General features: G+C 43.0%; 1 protein-coding gene across 2 annotated transcripts; it reads right to left on the bottom strand.

Moving 5' to 3' along the window:
- Nucleotides 1-6,732: 6,732 nt before the first annotated feature.
- Nucleotides 6,733-17,190, bottom strand: LOC131723312 (uncharacterized). Of its 2 annotated transcripts, none has more exons than XM_059016927.1 (2): nucleotides 15,556-17,190; nucleotides 6,733-9,375 (listed from the first exon to the last, which is right to left on the bottom strand). In XM_059016927.1, exon 2 carries the CDS (start codon nucleotides 9,152-9,154, stop codon nucleotides 7,517-7,519), a length of 1,638 nt encoding a protein of 545 aa, XP_058872910.1. In that variant the 5' UTR covers nucleotides 9,155-9,375; nucleotides 15,556-17,190; the 3' UTR covers nucleotides 6,733-7,516. The 2 variants fall into 2 exon arrangements, with proteins under 2 accessions (XP_058872910.1, XP_058872909.1); XM_059016926.1 differs by lacking the exon at nucleotides 15,556-17,190 and adding an exon at nucleotides 10,101-13,178.
- Nucleotides 17,191-18,209: the final 1,019 nt, after the last annotated feature.

Genomic DNA, 18,209 nt, shown 5'->3' with positions numbered 1-18,209 from the left:
CTTCAGTGTTGCGTGATTACTGCTCACCTGTTCTTCTCAGGAGCTTGATTTTGATTGGTCTGTTTGTGTTTGTGTGTGTGTGTGTGTGTGTGTGTGTAATCATTTGTGTGTCTTAATTGAAATAATAAAATACAGAAACCTCTCCCCTATCTTTGAAACTCACAACAAAAAGCAATCCATTGAAACCACCTCACACAAACCTGCAACTCTACACTCTACACTAGGAAAACTGGGTGCCTCCTGTTCTTCTGTTTCTAGGATATGCATTGTAAATCAGTGTTGTGTGACCTAATAATAATGTTCTTTATTATATCTGTATTTAAATCCTCCTGCACTTTAATTTGCCTTAACTGTTAACTCTATCTAGTATTTATTAATTGCGCCTGTTTTTAGTCTACGACACTCAGCAGTCATATCTGACCCTGATGTAACTACTGCCATTATCTGCTCTTACTTGAACTGCCCCTCAATTGAATGAGCTCAAACTGCAGTTTAATGATAGACACATGCATGCATAACATATCTATTGACTGTTTATTGATGCATAATTAAACGTAAGCACAAGATTAATTGCATATGAATTAAATACTTATGACATTTAAAATACAACATTACCATTTTTTGTTTTGATACGCTGCTGCTGTTTCAATGTCATGTAATTCTCTGTAAACTTTTGGGTCTACCCCACATATGTGGTTTATATCAGACCTAACCTGAACGGAAGTCCTGCCCTTTTAAAATATGCTCGAAATATTTTTAAAAAGCCCTGAAGCAGATTCTCCCTTGAACCCCAAGTGTGAAAAACAAGTATAATACCACCTGCTATGTAGCTCTGTAATTCTATCAGGCAGGGACAGAATTGTGCCTGAATTTTATAATATATATATATATATATATATATATATATATATATATATAAAGAAATATTTTTAATAATATGCCCACTTCCATTTTTAAGAGTGGCATAATAAAGCTGTCAACATTGAATATTCTCTGTCCCAAATAGCATCATGAATGAGAGATCAGGTTGTCGGTAAACAGGTAAGGTTTGGCGGTGGTGACGTTCTGCTTTACCTTTCAAAAACATATAGGATGGAATGAATCTACTTTGAAAGATGTTGTGCTGTTACTGGCAGCAGGGAGTCAGACAGCGGAGCAGAACGAACGAGTAAGTCTCTTGTTTAATATTTTTTTTAGTTTTCTTTCATTTTGTTTTGTCTCCCGTGTTTTGTGAGTCGTAGTTAATTTTAATTTTTTAAAAATTTTATTTACATGTTGAAGTGCTAATTTTATACGTGATTCTGTCCAGATAGTGCAGCTCTAGTAGTTTGGGAAAGCGTGTAAGCTGACGCAGAGGCTTTGATCAGATTGTATATAAATATAATGTAACGAGCATGCAGGTGTAACTTGTAGTGTAGGTAGGGTTCCCTGGAGTGCCTCCTTATGACTGTGTGATCCACAGACAAGAGTTATTCCTTGAGCCCAGGTACAATGCAGCACTTCCTTGTGTATTTGTATGGTTTCCAATTGCCCCCTGCATGCTACAGGGAGGAGTTGTTTGGTATTAACCCCTTCTAATATTGCATGTCCAATATATTGATATTTATATATTTAGTATCTTTGCATGGTGTATAAGTTGTCCTTAATGTGGCATACATTTAAGGGATGCACCTTTGAGCAGGGTTCGGATACGGCCGAATACATAGGATCCCTCTAGTGTATGCAGTTCTTCTTTAAATAAGAGAAACGATATTGAACGTAGCCTTTGTATTTAATAACAAGAACACGTCTGATTGTTTCCAACCATGTACCACTCTTAATGAGAAGTGTAATCGCTGCTATATGTTGGTCTAATACCCCATGCTTTTAAATACACTGTGGCAATTGGACGGCTTTATTTAATTCCACCTCCCCTTGTTTTTAGGAAAACTTTAATGCATTTTACAGTGGCGGTGTTGGGACTTCTGTTGGGTGCCACTGGGTGACTGCTACACACACACACTAAACACATCATGCAGCTACTGAATTCAAACATACCCATATGCAACAGCACATTCACATCACGTTTACAGCTGTCGGATGTGCAAGCCGTTGTTGAACAATATGCTTTAGTAAATAAAGTTTTACGTTACTGTAATGTGCCAATAGAGGTTGAACCATTTGGGAACTGCTGTGTTATTAATTATTTTTAAACTATTTTGTTGCCTATTTGATATGTGTTACATGAATTGCTTGAGCAGTTTATTAAATGTATTTAATTGTGGTTTGCGATCCTATCCGGAGAGCCTTGTAACAACGATTAATCGTATTGCTTGAATTTTATTTTTTATACAGTAAACAATATCTATCAAAATAGTGCAACACCATTATTATAGATAACTTTGCACTCTTTGATTTACCCTTGTGGCAGCAGGTAAAGTTTCTATTTGTTTAATATTTCTTGCTTCACACGGTCCTGCCCAGTCAGAGACTCAGAAAGCCAATCAGCTGCTGTATAGGAATGATTGATGGAAACGATCCTCGCAGGCAGGTGTGTGTTTTTGGTAACAATTAAGTAAAACAATTCAATTAATTTAGCAACAGCTCGCACAATTCACACTCACTTTACTGAATACGTTGCAGTTTAGAGGTGATTTACAAAACCTGACTTCCTTAAAGTGTCCCGAGATTCTGGAGTCTGTTGGCAACCCTACACTCAGATCAGGTGACACTGTATTTCCATGACATTACCTTTTTGTCCACAGAATCCTAATTAGCAGCTAGTTTTCATGCTGTTGATGAAAGTGTGTGGGATGGAGAAACCCAGTGTATTCACAGGATGCATTAACTAGATAAGAACAGCAGTGAAAGTAAACTTACTGGTAGATCAGCCACCCACCTTGTTCAGGAAATCAAAACTTCTGAAAACTACACATGATCACTACCTAAGGTGTGTTTTATCATTTTAATTCATTTGTAAACATGTCCAGGGATTACATGTGGCACCGAAACAGTTCATTTCTAAAGAACACCACTTGCAATGGAAGTTTATTGACATGACCACAGAATATAACTGCTTTACAAACTGTATGTCAAAGCATGTGGCCTATAACACACATGAGCGCAATATACCAGCTGAGAGGTCAATGTAATTTGCTATTGCTGAGATATGAGGTCTTCCATAATTGTACGGATAGATTCTCTAAAGACTCTCGTGCATGGTTAATGGATTGGTTTTCATAGCTATGATACACAAAGCAGAGCCCTTTTTTAATGGCCTAAACTGTGATGTTCTGTAGACCTGCATCTTCGCCTATCATTAACAGAGCCGGTAGCAAAGCCTGCTGTCACTCACACTACACATTTATAAAGACTGTAAACTCTGTTTAGGGAGTACAAGGTTTAATCTGAGATTTCACTGTAAATTGTCTATATATATATATATATATATATATATATATATATATAAAACAGATAAACAAAACCGTTGACACCATACTACACATCTACTAGAATATTATTAAACTGCGCTTTCTTTTCAGCGATGTATGCTAGCTTTCTATTTTCGTCATACAATGAAAGAATCTGACAGATTTACAATTCCTTTTTCATGAATTAAATGACCTTCATATTACTGAGACTAGACTGCTGCTGGCTTCTTATAGCTGAATTCCTTAAACAATGTTTAAAGCTTAATGAGTGGTCCATTAGTCATGATACATTCACGTAGAGACAGAAACACCATTCTCATGAAGAGCTCTGCCTATCCTGACCTGGAATGTGGGGAAAAAGAAAATCACTTTTTAACAAAGGTCTATGCAAAATCAGGTGTCTAGCCTTTAAGACACAGGGCAGAAGTCTGGCACAGACTATCATGCACCTGACAAAGATATCCAGTCTTCACAAGAGGCCATCCTTCTTGTAATTAGATTACTGCTCATCACACAAAGAAGCTGGTTTGAATTGCTCTACATTAGACTGCACCAGCAGGTTCCTACCATGTGGCTGGCCTGCGTGCTTTCTCTGGATTCATTGCAGCACCACGGCTTCTCTATAGTGGGATTCCACTGTATTTCAGCCCTCCAGACCCCAAGAAACCCTTCCTACATCCAGTGCAAGGATACCATCTCTCTCCTGTGTGAATATGCTGGTGGCCTGTCAATGTTCCTGACTGAATGAAACACTTCCCTCCTTCATTACAGCAATGCAATTTCTCTCTTGTACAAATCTGCTGGTGTCTTTACAGGTCTGTTGACCAAAAGAGAATTCTTCATGGATTCAGTCCAATGGTATGGGCCTGTACTCAGAGAGGCACTCACACAATTGCAGGTAGTGTTCACTCACCCTCCAGCACACAGTGTCACTCCACCTACACTCCATTAGGCAGGGTGAAGAGGCTCTGCCACTTCCAGTTGTGGTGTTCAGGGCTGGGTCTGTTACCCCGTTTTATCCCCCATCACATACTCTTGGAAAAAAGGCATGTGCTACCAATGTGTAACAGCTGGGTGAGATTTGTATTCTTCCTTTAACTTGGACGAATGTTGTGGTTTCTGCATTTGGTAACTGATAAAGCCCGAGGCAGAAGGGTGCGGCATTTTAACAGTGCGGTATTACTAGTCTGCACCCAGACTCACAGGAGCGGTATGCAGTACGCGGTACAGTACAGTTACCAGTTACTATGTACCCGAATATAATTCACATATATGGCCAAAAGTTTTGCATCACCTAAAAGAATATTAATAATGACAACAAAAAAAACCCTTATATGAACATAATTTCAATATTTTATTTAACATCATGCAATCTAAGAAACTACTGGAAATTACAATAGTAGTACAGTATTTCATTTTAGTTTTAACAATGTCACATTTTTTCAATTTCTGGGAAAATACAAAGCGAAATGTAATTTCAATGTGTCAGTAACAATATTAATTCTATAGGGCGTGATGCAAAATTTATAACCTACTAAATAAAAGCACTGGTTTGTTTTTCAACATTGTGTTTCTCTCACCTATAAGCAGGTGTATGAAATGAGAGATCTGAGCTGAGCAAAGAAATGTACAATATGTTGCTCACAGCGAATACCCTACTACTGAGGTGTTAGAAAATATATCCTTTTACAGCCAGTTATTTAGTAAAAATAGTAGTGAACTACAGAAATAATAAAAAAGGCAGGAACGATGTATAAAATACTGACTTGCCTGTCCTTGTATGAAATATGGGAGGGATCAAACACTTCAGGGTGCTTGGGCAGCTCTGTAGTCTACAGTTTATAATCTGTCCAACACCATATGAAAGCAATGGCAGCGATACAGGGTCAAAATGCCTCACGTGCCGCACCGTGCCTGTCTGTCCTGTCACTAAATGTTGTACTCAGTCTTCACAGTTATTACTGCCGAAATTTTAAATGTTGCCATACTCTCTGCATTGGTAGTAAATGCATAACGTTTTAATAAAATTGTTAAACTATGTGTGAAGAGCTAATGATTATATACTTCTGATTTTCAATATAAACTCCACAGTCCTGAACGGACAGTCCGACACTTCTTCCAGACAGTAGTATTAGGTGGCTCCAAGTCACATTCAACATTTGTCCTCTAAACTATCCAGCACATCCAGTTCACACTCATTCAGGGACGTTTCAGAAAACAGGTCACAGTCTCTCTCTCATGTGAATCTGCAGGTGTTTTTTAAGGTGTTGTAACTGTTTGAAACTCTTCCCACATGCAGTGCAGCCGTATGGTTTCTCTCCGGTGTGAATTCGCAGGTGTAATGTCAGCGTTCCAAGCTGAGTGAAACTCTTCCCACATTCAGTGCAGCGATACGGCTTCTCTCCTGTGTGAATTCGCTGGTGTCTTTTCAGATCTCCTGAAGTACTGAAACTCATTCCACATGCATTACAATGATACGGCTTCTCTCCGGTGTGAATTCGGTGGTGTCTTTTCAGCTCCGTTGACGTACTGAAACGCTTCCCACAATCAGGGCAGCGATACAGTTTTTGTCCAGTTTGAATTTGCTGCCGTCTTTCAAAGTGGTCAGAACCCCCCTCTTCAATGGGGTCAGATTCAAGTTCAAGAACCTCTTCTTTAATGATGACCGACTCAATTCCAGGGATCTCTTCATTAACGTGGACAGGATCCAGTCCAGGTTTCTCCTCCTCCCCTTCAATAGATGTCAGCTCTGGAGCCTGCTTTGGACTCCTGCACCATTCCTGGTCAAAGAGCTCCTCTTGAATGGGAACTGATTCTGCCTTCGACCCTTCCTCAGCATGAGGGAGAGCATTTCTCTCTCCAGGATCTGTGTCAAAGAAAAAAATAATTTTCACAGTTATGAACAACCTCCATTGCCAAGCTGTTCTTCTACTAAACCTCACAACTCTCCACTATACTGGACTGCATGGCACCCAATTGTATCAGTACTTGCATCATCTTATACTTGCACTGAACTGCTCCACACTTTGACGTATTCCACTACTGCTCTTAATTATACCTATTTTCTGTGTTTTGTACTTTTATTTTACTCTTAAAGCTATCCATATTCACGTTGTTTGTAACTGCTCTTATATGAAATCGTTCTTATCCATTTATTATACTTACAACTTAATGGAATTTACTCTTATAAACAAAATTTAAGATGAACTGCTCTTAGTTGAATTCCCTCAAATGTAATTATTTACTGCTGTGGTGGAATTTTCTGCATACAACCGAGCAGGCACCGGTCCCGTACCGAGAGAACGATTGAGACAGAGACAAGTCGGAGCAACTCACATTTATTAGTCTGCAGACTGGAGCATTCAACAAAGTAACACAGACTCTGCAAGCAACCGCAAAGAAAGCTCAAAAATACACTTAGTCAAACAGTTCCTTATATAATCAGTTTTTGCACAGAGTTCATGACTTGTGGTAATTCTTATCTCCCTTATTCAGCTCAAACCAACCCTGTGGTTTTCTTGTTACTGTTGTCTACCGACCTCTCTGATTGGTTGATTTTTTCTAGTTGCTAGGGAGAGAGTGTTTGTGAGGTCCCACAAGGTTGATTCCCCGAACATGAGAATACTAAGTGACTGATGAGAAAAGAGGAATTATCGCTGTCCCAAAATATTATCTTTTGAGACAGTGTCCTTTTTCTCATGTCGCTGACTCATGCACTTCTCGGAAAACAGGGCCGCTGACCCTTGGCAATATTCCAGTGTGTTAGTTCAACATTTGTAATTTTAATATTTTGTTAACACCAAACTTCATATAATATCATTATTCAGGTTATACAAGTCACAGAAATCATCAAAACACATTGAATTAAAACTCTTAATAATCAAAACACAGTGAATTAAAACTCTTAGTATGATTAGTCTATCATTCTGCTATCACATTAAAACTCTTAGTATGATTAGTCTATCATTCTGCTATCACATTAAAACTCTTAGTATGATTAGTCTATTTCTGCTATCACATTAAAACTCTTAGTATGATTAGTCTATTTCTGCTATCACATCCCCTCCTTTTGTAAATATTATTACAACTATTGTTAGATAGAATAATTATACAACATCATCATCCATGTCCCTGAAAGGGTCATTATCTTCATTACGCAAGTTCTCAGTAGTAAGCAATGGCATAGTTAGAGCATTATCCAAAATTTTAGTACAAAGCTTTTTCACACAAGTGATTAATATTATTAATGCAATTATCACAACCAGCCCATATATTATCCAGTGAAACAGGTTTGTTCCCCAGAACCCAAATATAGATTGGATCCAGGAGAACGGGTCCCAACCAGTATCATGAGCATGCTCATTGACCAAACGTTCCCGGAGTGTAGACAAATGCTGTACTACTTCGGTTAAATTTGTATCTCCGTCTGGTATGTATGTGCAACAGTGTTCCCCCACTAGGTGGCAGACTCCCCCCTGTTCTGCTAACAACATATCCAATACCATTCGATTTTGCATTACCATAATTCTGATGGCTCTTATCTCAGGCTGCATTATCTGGAAACCTTCAGTAGTTAGGTTAGTCAATGTTTCTAGCTCATACGCTACTTTATCAATTTCATGCGCATTTTGACTCACCCCAAACCATGGGAATAATGCCCCCGCTAGTTTATCCCCTTTTCCAGATCTGCGAGAATCAAGAGGAACATCGTTGGGGGAGAAAAACTGACTCCGCTTAACTCTTTTGTGTACCTTATGTGATTCATTCACCTTGAACACTTTCATAGTGGTATTGAGGGTTACGAAAGCACAACACCCGAACCAATGCTTTGGCAGGCTAAGATAAACCGCCTGTCCACATACCCAATAGTGATTCATGAACGTTCCTGCCCCATTCTCACCAGGGCCCAATTTTATGGGATAGGCTTGTATTAAAGTATCACCAATTTGAAGGGAATCACTCATCTTCGTTTTCTTTAGGAGATCAGTGGTTGACTGTTTTACGTAATGTACGTAAGTTACACAGTTTGACAAACCCATATATCTACCTTCAGCTGTGTTCCCCCTACACCAGCAGAGCGTTCTGTTGGTGAAGGGAGCAGTTCTTGGCATCACTTGGGCCATTGGAGTGGGCTGTGGTGTCTTTCTACTTATCAATTTATCACACCAACTAATATGTATCAAGAGACTACTGTTGTCATAGCAACTTGTATCAAGTGTGGGGTCGAACATAGACAATAGGCTTTTTGAGTTATCGGAACCGGAGGAGAGGCAGGATGAGGTTATGCTATGCACAATCAATTTACAATTATCGCGGTCTGATCCTCCTTCTGCAGTAACAGTTACGACGGCCATAGCAGGGCCCAATACACTGGTTGGGACTTCCACAGGATATAAGGGAAAAGGCTCCTCCGCTGAGTGAGACATAATGGAGCATACATAACAGGGTTCAGTAATGTTCAACGTGTTCCGTACAGAGTGATTAAGCATAGCCCACCACCCATTGTCGGCATGTTTCCTGCCATGTTCATTGCTCCAAACATGGAGTGTCCTTTTTGTTCTGTTCATCCCAGGTTGGCTATCATTACCGTTAATACTGTGGCTACTGTCTCCCGGGAGTTCAGTTATCATGAAAATAAGGAGTACACACAGAATGCCACTGAGCAAAGACACAGTCATGAGTCGAAAACCCCAATCATTCCAGGGCCACGGTCTGTGTGGTCGGGGCTCCAATAGCCGGTACATCCTCAGGATCGTGGGGTACCTTCCTGCAATGGCTGGCGTGTATCCACGTTGGTCTTTCTGCAACCTTGACTGCCGTTGGTGTTGTTAGTAGCACCTGGAACGGGCCTCCCCAGCGCTGTTGGTGCCAGTACCTTCTCCGGAGGTCCTTGATCACTACCCAGTCCCCGGGGCGAATGCTGTGTCCGGGTCCTTCAGCTGGATCCGGCAGGGCAGCTCGCACCCTAAAGAAGAAATCCTTAAGCACATTGTTAAGCGCAACACAGTAATTTACCATTTCGTCGTCACATCCCTGGAGCGTCAGCTGATGCCTGGTAAGAGGTAAGTGATTAGGCATACACATTACTCTTCCTGTCAAAACCTCATGTGGACTCAGACCATGTGCAGCATGAGAGCGTCCCCTCATGTACATCAAAGCCAGAGGGAGAATGGTGCCCCAGGCCAACCCAGTTTCAGCACAAAGTTTAGTTAGCTTGCTTTTTAATGTTTGGTTAGCTCTCTCTACAGCGCCCCCGCTTTGTGGACGGTAGGCACAGTGTCTCTTTAAGTCAATGTGGAAGGAGTCCCCGAGGCAATCAATGATTTCGTTCACAAAATGTGAGCCGTTGTCTGAGCTCAACTTCATTGGTACCCCGTAGCGAGGTATTATTTCTTTGATCAACACACGAGCTACTGCTAGAGCAGAAGCATGTTTTACAGGGAATGCCTCCACCCACCTTGAGAACATATCAATGAGAACCAGACAATACTTCTTCCCTTGCCAGGGTGTCAATTCAATAAAATCCATCATCACGTGATCAAAAGGCTGACTAGGTTTTGGATGGGCTGCCATGGGGACACCAGTCCCTTTCCCCATGTTGTTTTGCATACATATTACACACTTCGAACAGTACTGTTCAGCAAAAGCAGTAAACCCCAAACAATACCAGAATTTATATACATAATTTACCACCCCTCCTTTTGACACGTGGTCAAGGCCGTGTGCCCATTTACACATTAGGGGATAACAGGCTCTGGGTAGTATAGGCTTCCCGTTTGGCCCCAGCCAGAGCCCGGCCTCTATTCTACCCCCCTCCTTCTTCCACTTTCTTTTCTCCTTCTCATCTGCCGAAGCCTGGAGATCTATAATATCCTGTAAAGAGAAAGGCTGATCAACAACAGATGAGTTACACAGATACACAGATTCGCCCGGATCGCCAGATTGTGCAGCAGCCTTTGCTGCGGCATCTGCCCGTGCGTTTCCTAGGGAAACAATGTCAGTGGAGTTAGTGTGCGCTGCGCATTTTACCACGGCTATTTCCCTAGGTCGTTGTATAGCTTCCAGGAGGTTTTTTACCAATTCACCATTGTTAATCGGCTTGCCTGAGGCTGTAAGGAAGTCCCGTAGTTTCCACAAGGCCCCATAATCATGTACGACTCCAAAGGCATAACGGCTGTCAGTGTAGATAGTCACTGTCTGTTCTTCAGAGAGGAGGCACGCCCTGGTGAGTGCCACTAGTTCAGCGGCCTGAGCAGACCAATGGGAGGGCAACCTTTTTGCTTCTATAGTACAACTGTCAGTTACCACTGCGTAGGCCACCAGCCCTTCTCCCTTGTTATTCCGCTGTGCAGATCCATCAACATAGAGAACAAGGTCAGGGTTCTCTAAAGGCTCATCTCTTAGATCTGGTCTTGGTGTGCACGCGATTTCTATTATTTGCTGACAATCATGAGGTTCCCCATCGTCACTATTTGGCAATAATGTGGCAGGATTTAGATTGGTACACCTTTGAATGGTTACATTTGGCATAGTTAGTAACACGTTTTGATAGTGTAGGAGCCGGGCTGGAGTTAAATGTGCGGTTTTGCATTGATTTAATAGAGCGGAGACCGCATGGGGGACCTGCACTATCAATTCTGACATTTGCACTAAATCTACACAACAGCTAACCGCTTCCGACGCAGCAGCCACAGCTCGAATGCAGGCAACCTTGCCTCTAACCACAGAATCCATGCGCTTTGAATAATACCCCACCGGTCGCTGTTTATCCCCATGTCTCTGAGTGAGCACAGCTGACATAAATCCGTCCTTTTCAGACACATACAAGTTAAAGGGTTTTTCGTGGTTAGGGATCCCTAGGCAGGGGTTTGCAGTCAGTCCTTGTTTCAGTTCTTCAAATGCCTGTAAACTGTCAGTAGTCCAAGTAATTGTGTCAGTCATTTTCATTTGGTTAGTATGTATCAAATCCTGCAAAGGCTGTGCCTTAGTGGCATAGTCAAGTATCCAAGCCCTGCAATACCCAGTCATCCCCAGAAACGTCATCATTTGTTTCTTGGTAACCGGCTGCGGTATCTTTAGTATTGCCTCAACTCTGTCTTTACACAGGGACTTCCCCTCAGCAGACAGCAGATGGCCCAGATAAGTTACCTCTCTTTTACAGAGCTGCAGCTTTTGCCTGTTAACTTTGTGCCCCTCTCTTGCAAGAAAACACAACAAAGCCCTAGTATCGATCTCGCTTGCTTCAACGGATTCAGAACACAGCAGTAAATCATCGACGTACTGTATTAACGTACCCCCTCGGGGGGGTATGAATCCTGCTAAATTTGCCTGCATCGCTGCACTAAACACGGCCGGTGATTCTGTATAGCCCTGTGGCATTCGAGTCCAAGTCCACTGTTTGCCTTCAAATACAAACGCAAACCACTCTTGTGACCCTTTTTCAATTGGAACACTATAAAATGCATTTGCTAAATCAATCACAGAAAACCATTTGGCAGACGGCGGAACACCAGAGAGACAAGTGATCGGGTTAGGTACGATAGGGGTTCTTTGGTGTACTGCCAAATTAATTAGACGTAAATCCTGTACAAATCGCCACTCCCCATTTGCCTTTCTAACTGGGAGGATTGGCGAGTTGCAACGGGCTCCGGTTGCGGGTACTATAGCCCCCCTTTTTACTAATTCCTCATGTAGAGGTCGAATGCCATCAATGGCTTCCCTCCCTAGAGGATATTGTTTTTGTTTGGGTCGATGGGTGCTTTTTGGTTTAACCACCAGGGGCTCACAGTCTTTTATGAGGCCAAAATCATTCTTGCTGGTGGGCCACAGCTGTTGGGGGATGTCCTTCAACCAGTCCGGCTCACCCCCCTCACCCATCATCATTAGGTGTTGAGGATCTGGAGCAGCCGATAATTCAAGCATCACCCGGTGACAAACCCAAGTCCCCCTTTTTAACATCCGGTATGCTTGCCCAGATGGGGAAAACTCGCCTTTTGGCACCGTGACCCAGTCCCCCAGCTGCGACAGTTTGAGCACCCAGGGACCCAAATCCTTCCATGCACACCCAGGTCGCTTTGCAAGTGATACATGTGGAGCGCCTGTTTTTACTTCATACACCTTTTGTTGCTCTGAGGTTAAGATAATTGAGAGTGCGGCAAAATCTTCCGACCAATATAGATATTGCGTTTCTAAATATTCTACATATGCTGGGGTGGTTTCAGTGGTTTCAAACCACGTATTTTCAAATTCAAAATCCCTTTGTCCATTTGAATAGAGTGCAGTACAGTGCATTCGTGACGCAGGCATTCTCTCTGGCTCGTGTCCCCATATCTCAACAGTGAGCTGTTCTAGCTGTGCAGTTCGCTTCCCTGGCAACAAATCCCATGCATAAAGCCAATCAGATTGGTGAGTGCAATCTGTGTACATTATAGGTATGTCAACAATAATACCTCCTGGGTTACACTCTATCTTTATGCAGAGGGCTGTCAGTAAATCTCTACCACACAGGTTCACTGGACATAATTGAGAGCATATGAATGAATGCGTCACAACCTTTTTATTGCATTTGACATTGACTGGCTTCGTGAGCACTTCCCTATTAGCTTGGCCTGAGGCTCCTATTGTTAGTACAGAGTCGTCAGACAATGCCAAATGCGGTGCATCTTCCTTTTTTATTACTGATCTTGCAGCTCCTGTATCTATCAAAAAGGTTATTTCTTTACCTTCTACTTCTAATACTACTTCTGGGCTTGTCTGTTTTTTAAACATTAAAGGGCATATTAACTGTGTTTGGCTATCCTGTAATTGTCTCCCTGCCGTTCCTGCCTTATGTCAATTCTGTTTGTTTCCCTCAGTCCCCTGAGGGCAATCTCTTGCCCTATGTCCTAACTTTCCACAAGTAAAACATTCACCGTTATTGTAACCTTGACCCACTGGGCCCCTACCTTGCCATGGCTGCTGTCCCTTTCCACCTCCTCGTCTGCCCGCCCCTCTTCCTCTTTGTCCGCCTGCTTGTGCTTGATAGTACTGTAATTGCACTCCTTGTAGTTTCTTCTGTTCCTTTTCTTTTTCTTCTTTCTTTTTCTGTACTTTTGCCAGTTGTTGTCGGTTTTGATGCACGATGTGCGTTAAAAGGTGTTCCAACTCTCTTGTTTCCCAGCCAATACAGGACTGGGCTACAGATCCTCTGAGATCGGGTTTAATACCATTCATGATAACAGTTTTCAGCATTTCATTAAAGTGGGCATCTGTTGGTTTTAGTCCACTGTGATCTCGATAACATTTTAACAAGCGGGCATAGTAATCATCCCATGATTCGTCGTTCCCTTGTTTGCAATTATGTATCATAGTCCAGTCTGGTAATACGGGCCATTTTTTTATGATCCGCTCTAACAGTTCTTTTAATTGTCGATCATATGCCCCGTCATTAGGGCCATCTGGGTACAACAATCTTGTATCAAAAGTCCCGCTAACAGCCGGCCAGTCCAATCCCAGTTTGCGGCGCAACACCTGCCCTATTTCAGCTGCGCTAGGTCGGTACATTTGAACCAGTGCCTGTACCTGGGTTTCAAACTGACCAGAGTCTTTGCGATGGTCTGGCAAGTCTTTTGCTATTTCCTTCATTTCCCCCACATCCCAGTCTCTTTGTACAGAAATAGTTGGGGTCCAGTTCCCTGCCCCTCCATCTCCTTGTGGTGGTCTGGGCTGTGGGTTAGGATAGGTTACTAAAGGAAACGCCTCGACCTCTTTTTTTTCCTTCTTCTTTTCTTTTGATCTTGTCTTGATTGGTGACGGTTTCTCTTCCTCCTTGCTGGGGCTGGTCGGAGTTGAGGATTCGCCTTCTGATCTGGAACTGGTCGTCACAGTACTACTTGATTCCTCAGACTCACTCTCACTCTCTTCTCGGTGTTCAGGCAGGGGCGGTGCAGAGGGGGAAGTGTGGCTGCAATAGGGAGGGGGTGCCAGGCGTTCTAGCTTCTTGTTCCTACTTGTTTTCTTATCCTGCACTGTCTGCATCATAAGCTCCTTTTTCCCTTTCTCCTGTTTTTCTAACTCTTCCTCCGCCATCCTCTCCCATTTCCTAAAGCTCTCCCAATCTATCCTCCCCTTTCTCTTTTTCTTTCGTTTCTCCCACTGTTGTAACTCATTCTTGCAAGTGGCTAACTTAGTTACACTCAATGTTCCTCCCAAGGGGAAGCTGGATTTAGCGTACCATAAGTCACTCTGTCCCAGGGGACCTGATCCCCATCTGTCATGTAATTTTTTCTGACATCCTGTCAGACTTTTACAGTCGACATTGGTCGCCCTACTCTTTGCCGCACCCATTATCTCACCTACAGATCCTACTATTTTCAGACACGCACTTTCTAATTTTATATTGTTTTGCCAAACTGTAAACCCTCCAATTTTAACACAAATTGCACACTTACTGTAATATTTTTTTTTAGGAAATGAATCTACTATTCGTCCAGTCCACTGACATGAACTTTTTCCTATGGTTAGTTTATACAGTATACACTTAAACACCTGGACCTCAGTCCTCTGCCAAATATTCTCTATACTATACGTATTCTTCTTACACTTTACTACGTTATATCCTGACATATACCCAACAGCCACACACACAAATGCTCGAGCGTGGCCACAGGAGAGAGAAAGAGAGAAAAAAGAAAGAAAAGAAAGAGATTACACGAGATTACTTCACAATACACAACAAGTTATTCACAACTCACAGTAAGACGTCTATTCAATTTGGTTCCTTTCCCTGTACTAGTACAAGCCACTGTGGCTTTCTACGTTAGATCACAACCTGCGCATCCCGTGCAGTGCTATGACAGTTCTCTCATAATCTGTCTCACCGTCGTGGGGGTTAGTGATCACAGCCTCACAGTGCTCCGACTACTTGGTCTCCTGTGTAGCGCCAGCAACAGTTTCCGTAAACTGCTCTGCTCACAGGGTCAGCCTTGTAGTTCTCTGGGGTCTGCCCTGACTACTTGGTCTCCTGTGTATCGCACAGGGTCAGCCTTGTAGTTCTCTGGGGGGCCTGCCCTGACTACTTGGTCTCCCGTGTTTCACACGGGGTCAGCCTTGTAGTTCTCTGGGGTATTTCCTAATCAAATCGCTGGTCCAGATTGTCTCTACTCACCGCCTCAGCAGGGCTGTTTTGTTCGGGATCCTTTATCCGCCTCACTGACGCCCCCAGCCAGATTTGGAGCGGACTCCGCCAACCCTCTCAGTTGCGGGCGTCCTGACCCAAGTTTAAGGATTAGGTCTCACCGGTGATTTACTCCGTTTCCCGGGACGATCAGCGGACGGAGTTTAGGATCCCCTCCTCGTCGCCATATATGTGGTGGAATTTTCTGCATACAACCGAGCAGGCACCGGTCCCGTACTGAGAGAACGATTGAGACAGAGACAAGTCGGAGCAACTCACATTTTATTAGTCTGCAGACTGGAGCATTCAACAAAGTAACACAGACTCTGCAAGCAACCGCAAAGAAAGCTCAAAAATACACTTAGTCAAACAGTTCCTTATATAATCAGTTTTTGCACAGAGTTCATGACTTGTGGTAATTCTTATCTCCCTTATTCAGCTCAAACCAACCTTGTGGTTTTCTTGTTACTGTTGTCTACCGACCTCTCTGATTGGTTGATTTTTCTAGTTGCTAGGGAGAGAGTGTTTGTGAGGTCCCACAAGGTTGATTCCCCGAACATGAGAATACTAAGTGACTGATGAGAAAAGAGGAATTATCGCTGTCCCAAAATATTATCTTTTGAGACAGTGTCCTTTTTCTCATGTCGCTGACTCATGCACTTCTCGGAAAACAGGGCTGCTGACCCTTGGCAATATTCCAGTGTGTTAGTTCAACATCTGTAAATTTAATATTTTGTTAACACCAAACTTCATATAATATCATTATTCAGGTTATACAAGTCACAGAAATCATCAAAACACATTGAATTAAAACTCTTAATAATCAAAACACAGTGAATTAAAACTCTTAGTATGATTAGTCTATCATTCTGCTATCACATTAAAACTCTTAGTATGATTAGTCTATTTCTGCTATCACATTAAAACTCTTAGTATGATTAGTCTATTTCTGCTATCACACATGATCATAATCATGATCATGATCAGCAAGCATGTTCCCTCGAGACACGGAACCCAGGCGAACCCCCGTGCAGCTCCGCGGGGATGAGCAGGTGTTCACCCCGAGCTCGTGGAACTCCAGCGCGGCCACATAACACTCGTGCACCGCGGGGAACAGGGGACCTGCATTTAATTGATGTTCCCTCGGGACATGCACACTGAAGTGAATATAGAAAGTCTGCATTTCTCAGCGTCGCTCTCTCTTTTTACACCTGCGCTTGCGCATTGAAGTGAAATCGAAAGACTGCATTTCCCAGCGTCGCTCTCTCGTGTTACAGCTGCGCTTGCGCATTGAAGTGAAATCGAAAGACTGCATTTCCCAGCGTCGCTCTCTCTTTTTACACCTGCGCTTGCGCATTGAAGTGAAATCGAAAGACTGCATTTCCCAGCGTCGCTCTCTCGTCTTAGAGCTGCGCTTGCGCATTGAAGTGAAATCGAAAGACTGCATTTCCCAGCGTCGCTCTCGCGTGTTACAGCTGCGCTTGCGCATTGAAGTGAATACAGTGTCAGCGTGCGTTCACGGAGATAATTCTGCGCAGATCTTGTGCAGAATGTGACCAATTTATCCAATGACCTTCTATGAACTGGTCAGATTCTGCACTCAAAAATGTCACGTATATACGTGACAAAGTAACACGTATTTACGAGAAATTAAATTATGACGTAACTACGTGTTCAAAAATATCACGTATATACGTGACAACAAGAAAAACGTAATTATTATTATTGTTATTATTTATTAGCCGACTCACTTGTCCAGGGTAATGTCGGTTTACGGATCGAAAACAGTATAGTACAAAACAATTAATAAAAAAAAAAAAACTGGTTCAACCTGGATTTGAACCCAGGACCTCTCGCACCCAAAGCGAGAATCATACCCCTAGACCAACGAGCCAGCTGTCGGTTTTAGCCGGCGGCCGACGCGTGTGTGATACAGTCTCTGGCAGCAAAATAAGCGCAGCATGACCAGAGTCCCGTTCCGTCTGCCGGCGCGGAATGCAGCTGACACCTCAGAGGAGGGGGGCTTAATACTCGCCAACGCAACCACCTTTATTTTTTGGCATTCTTATAGTGCTGCTTTTTTTTTTTAAATTCGCAGCACGAAAACTAGGATTCACATGTGTTTCACGTAACACTTTTTCAATTCATTCATCTGGTCACAGTGTTTTACCGCTACAGCAGGACCCGGCAATGCTTTTAATGCAATCGGCATTAAAAGCTGCCACGTCAGTGAACTGCACGAGTACTCTCGCTCTCATTTCAGACAAGGGGGTTTGAATTGCCTTCTAGTCGCTCTCGCTCACGCCGGGCGCCGTGGCGTGTGTCTGTAATCCCAGCTACAGGGGCAGGTTGAGGCTGGCGGATCGCTTGAGCACGGGAGCTCTGTGCTGCAACTGGCTGTGCCGATCGGGAGTCCGCACTTAGCACGGCATCGACATGGCATATCTGGGGGAGCTCGTGAATGCCAGGTCGTCTAAGGAGGGGTGAACCGGCCCAGGTCGGGAACGGAGCAGGTCAAAACCCCCGTGTCGCACCAGTAGTGGGACTGCTTCTGTGAGCGGACGTTGCAGTGCATCCTTTGCAAAACAACGAAACCCAGCCTCCTTTTTTTCTATTTATTTTTTTGAAGTACATGCTGACTAACT

Source organism: Acipenser ruthenus, chromosome 54 (genome assembly GCF_902713425.1).
Source record: "Acipenser ruthenus chromosome 54, fAciRut3.2 maternal haplotype, whole genome shotgun sequence".
Classification (NCBI taxonomy): domain Eukaryota; kingdom Metazoa; phylum Chordata; class Actinopteri; order Acipenseriformes; family Acipenseridae; genus Acipenser; species Acipenser ruthenus.
Note: the sequence above shows the minus strand (reverse complement) of the source record. Positions and strands in the feature narration are given on the sequence as shown.

Coding starts and splice junctions, on each gene's coding strand:
- LOC131723312 (XM_059016926.1), bottom strand. CDS start 13,178: ATGTTTAAAAAACAGACAAGCCCAGAAGTAGTATTAGAAGTAGAAGGT. Junction 9,376..10,100: donor ACGTGTCAAAAGGAGGGGTG/GTAAATTATGTA, acceptor TTTCTTCTTTAG/GGTGCGAGCTGCCCTGCCGG.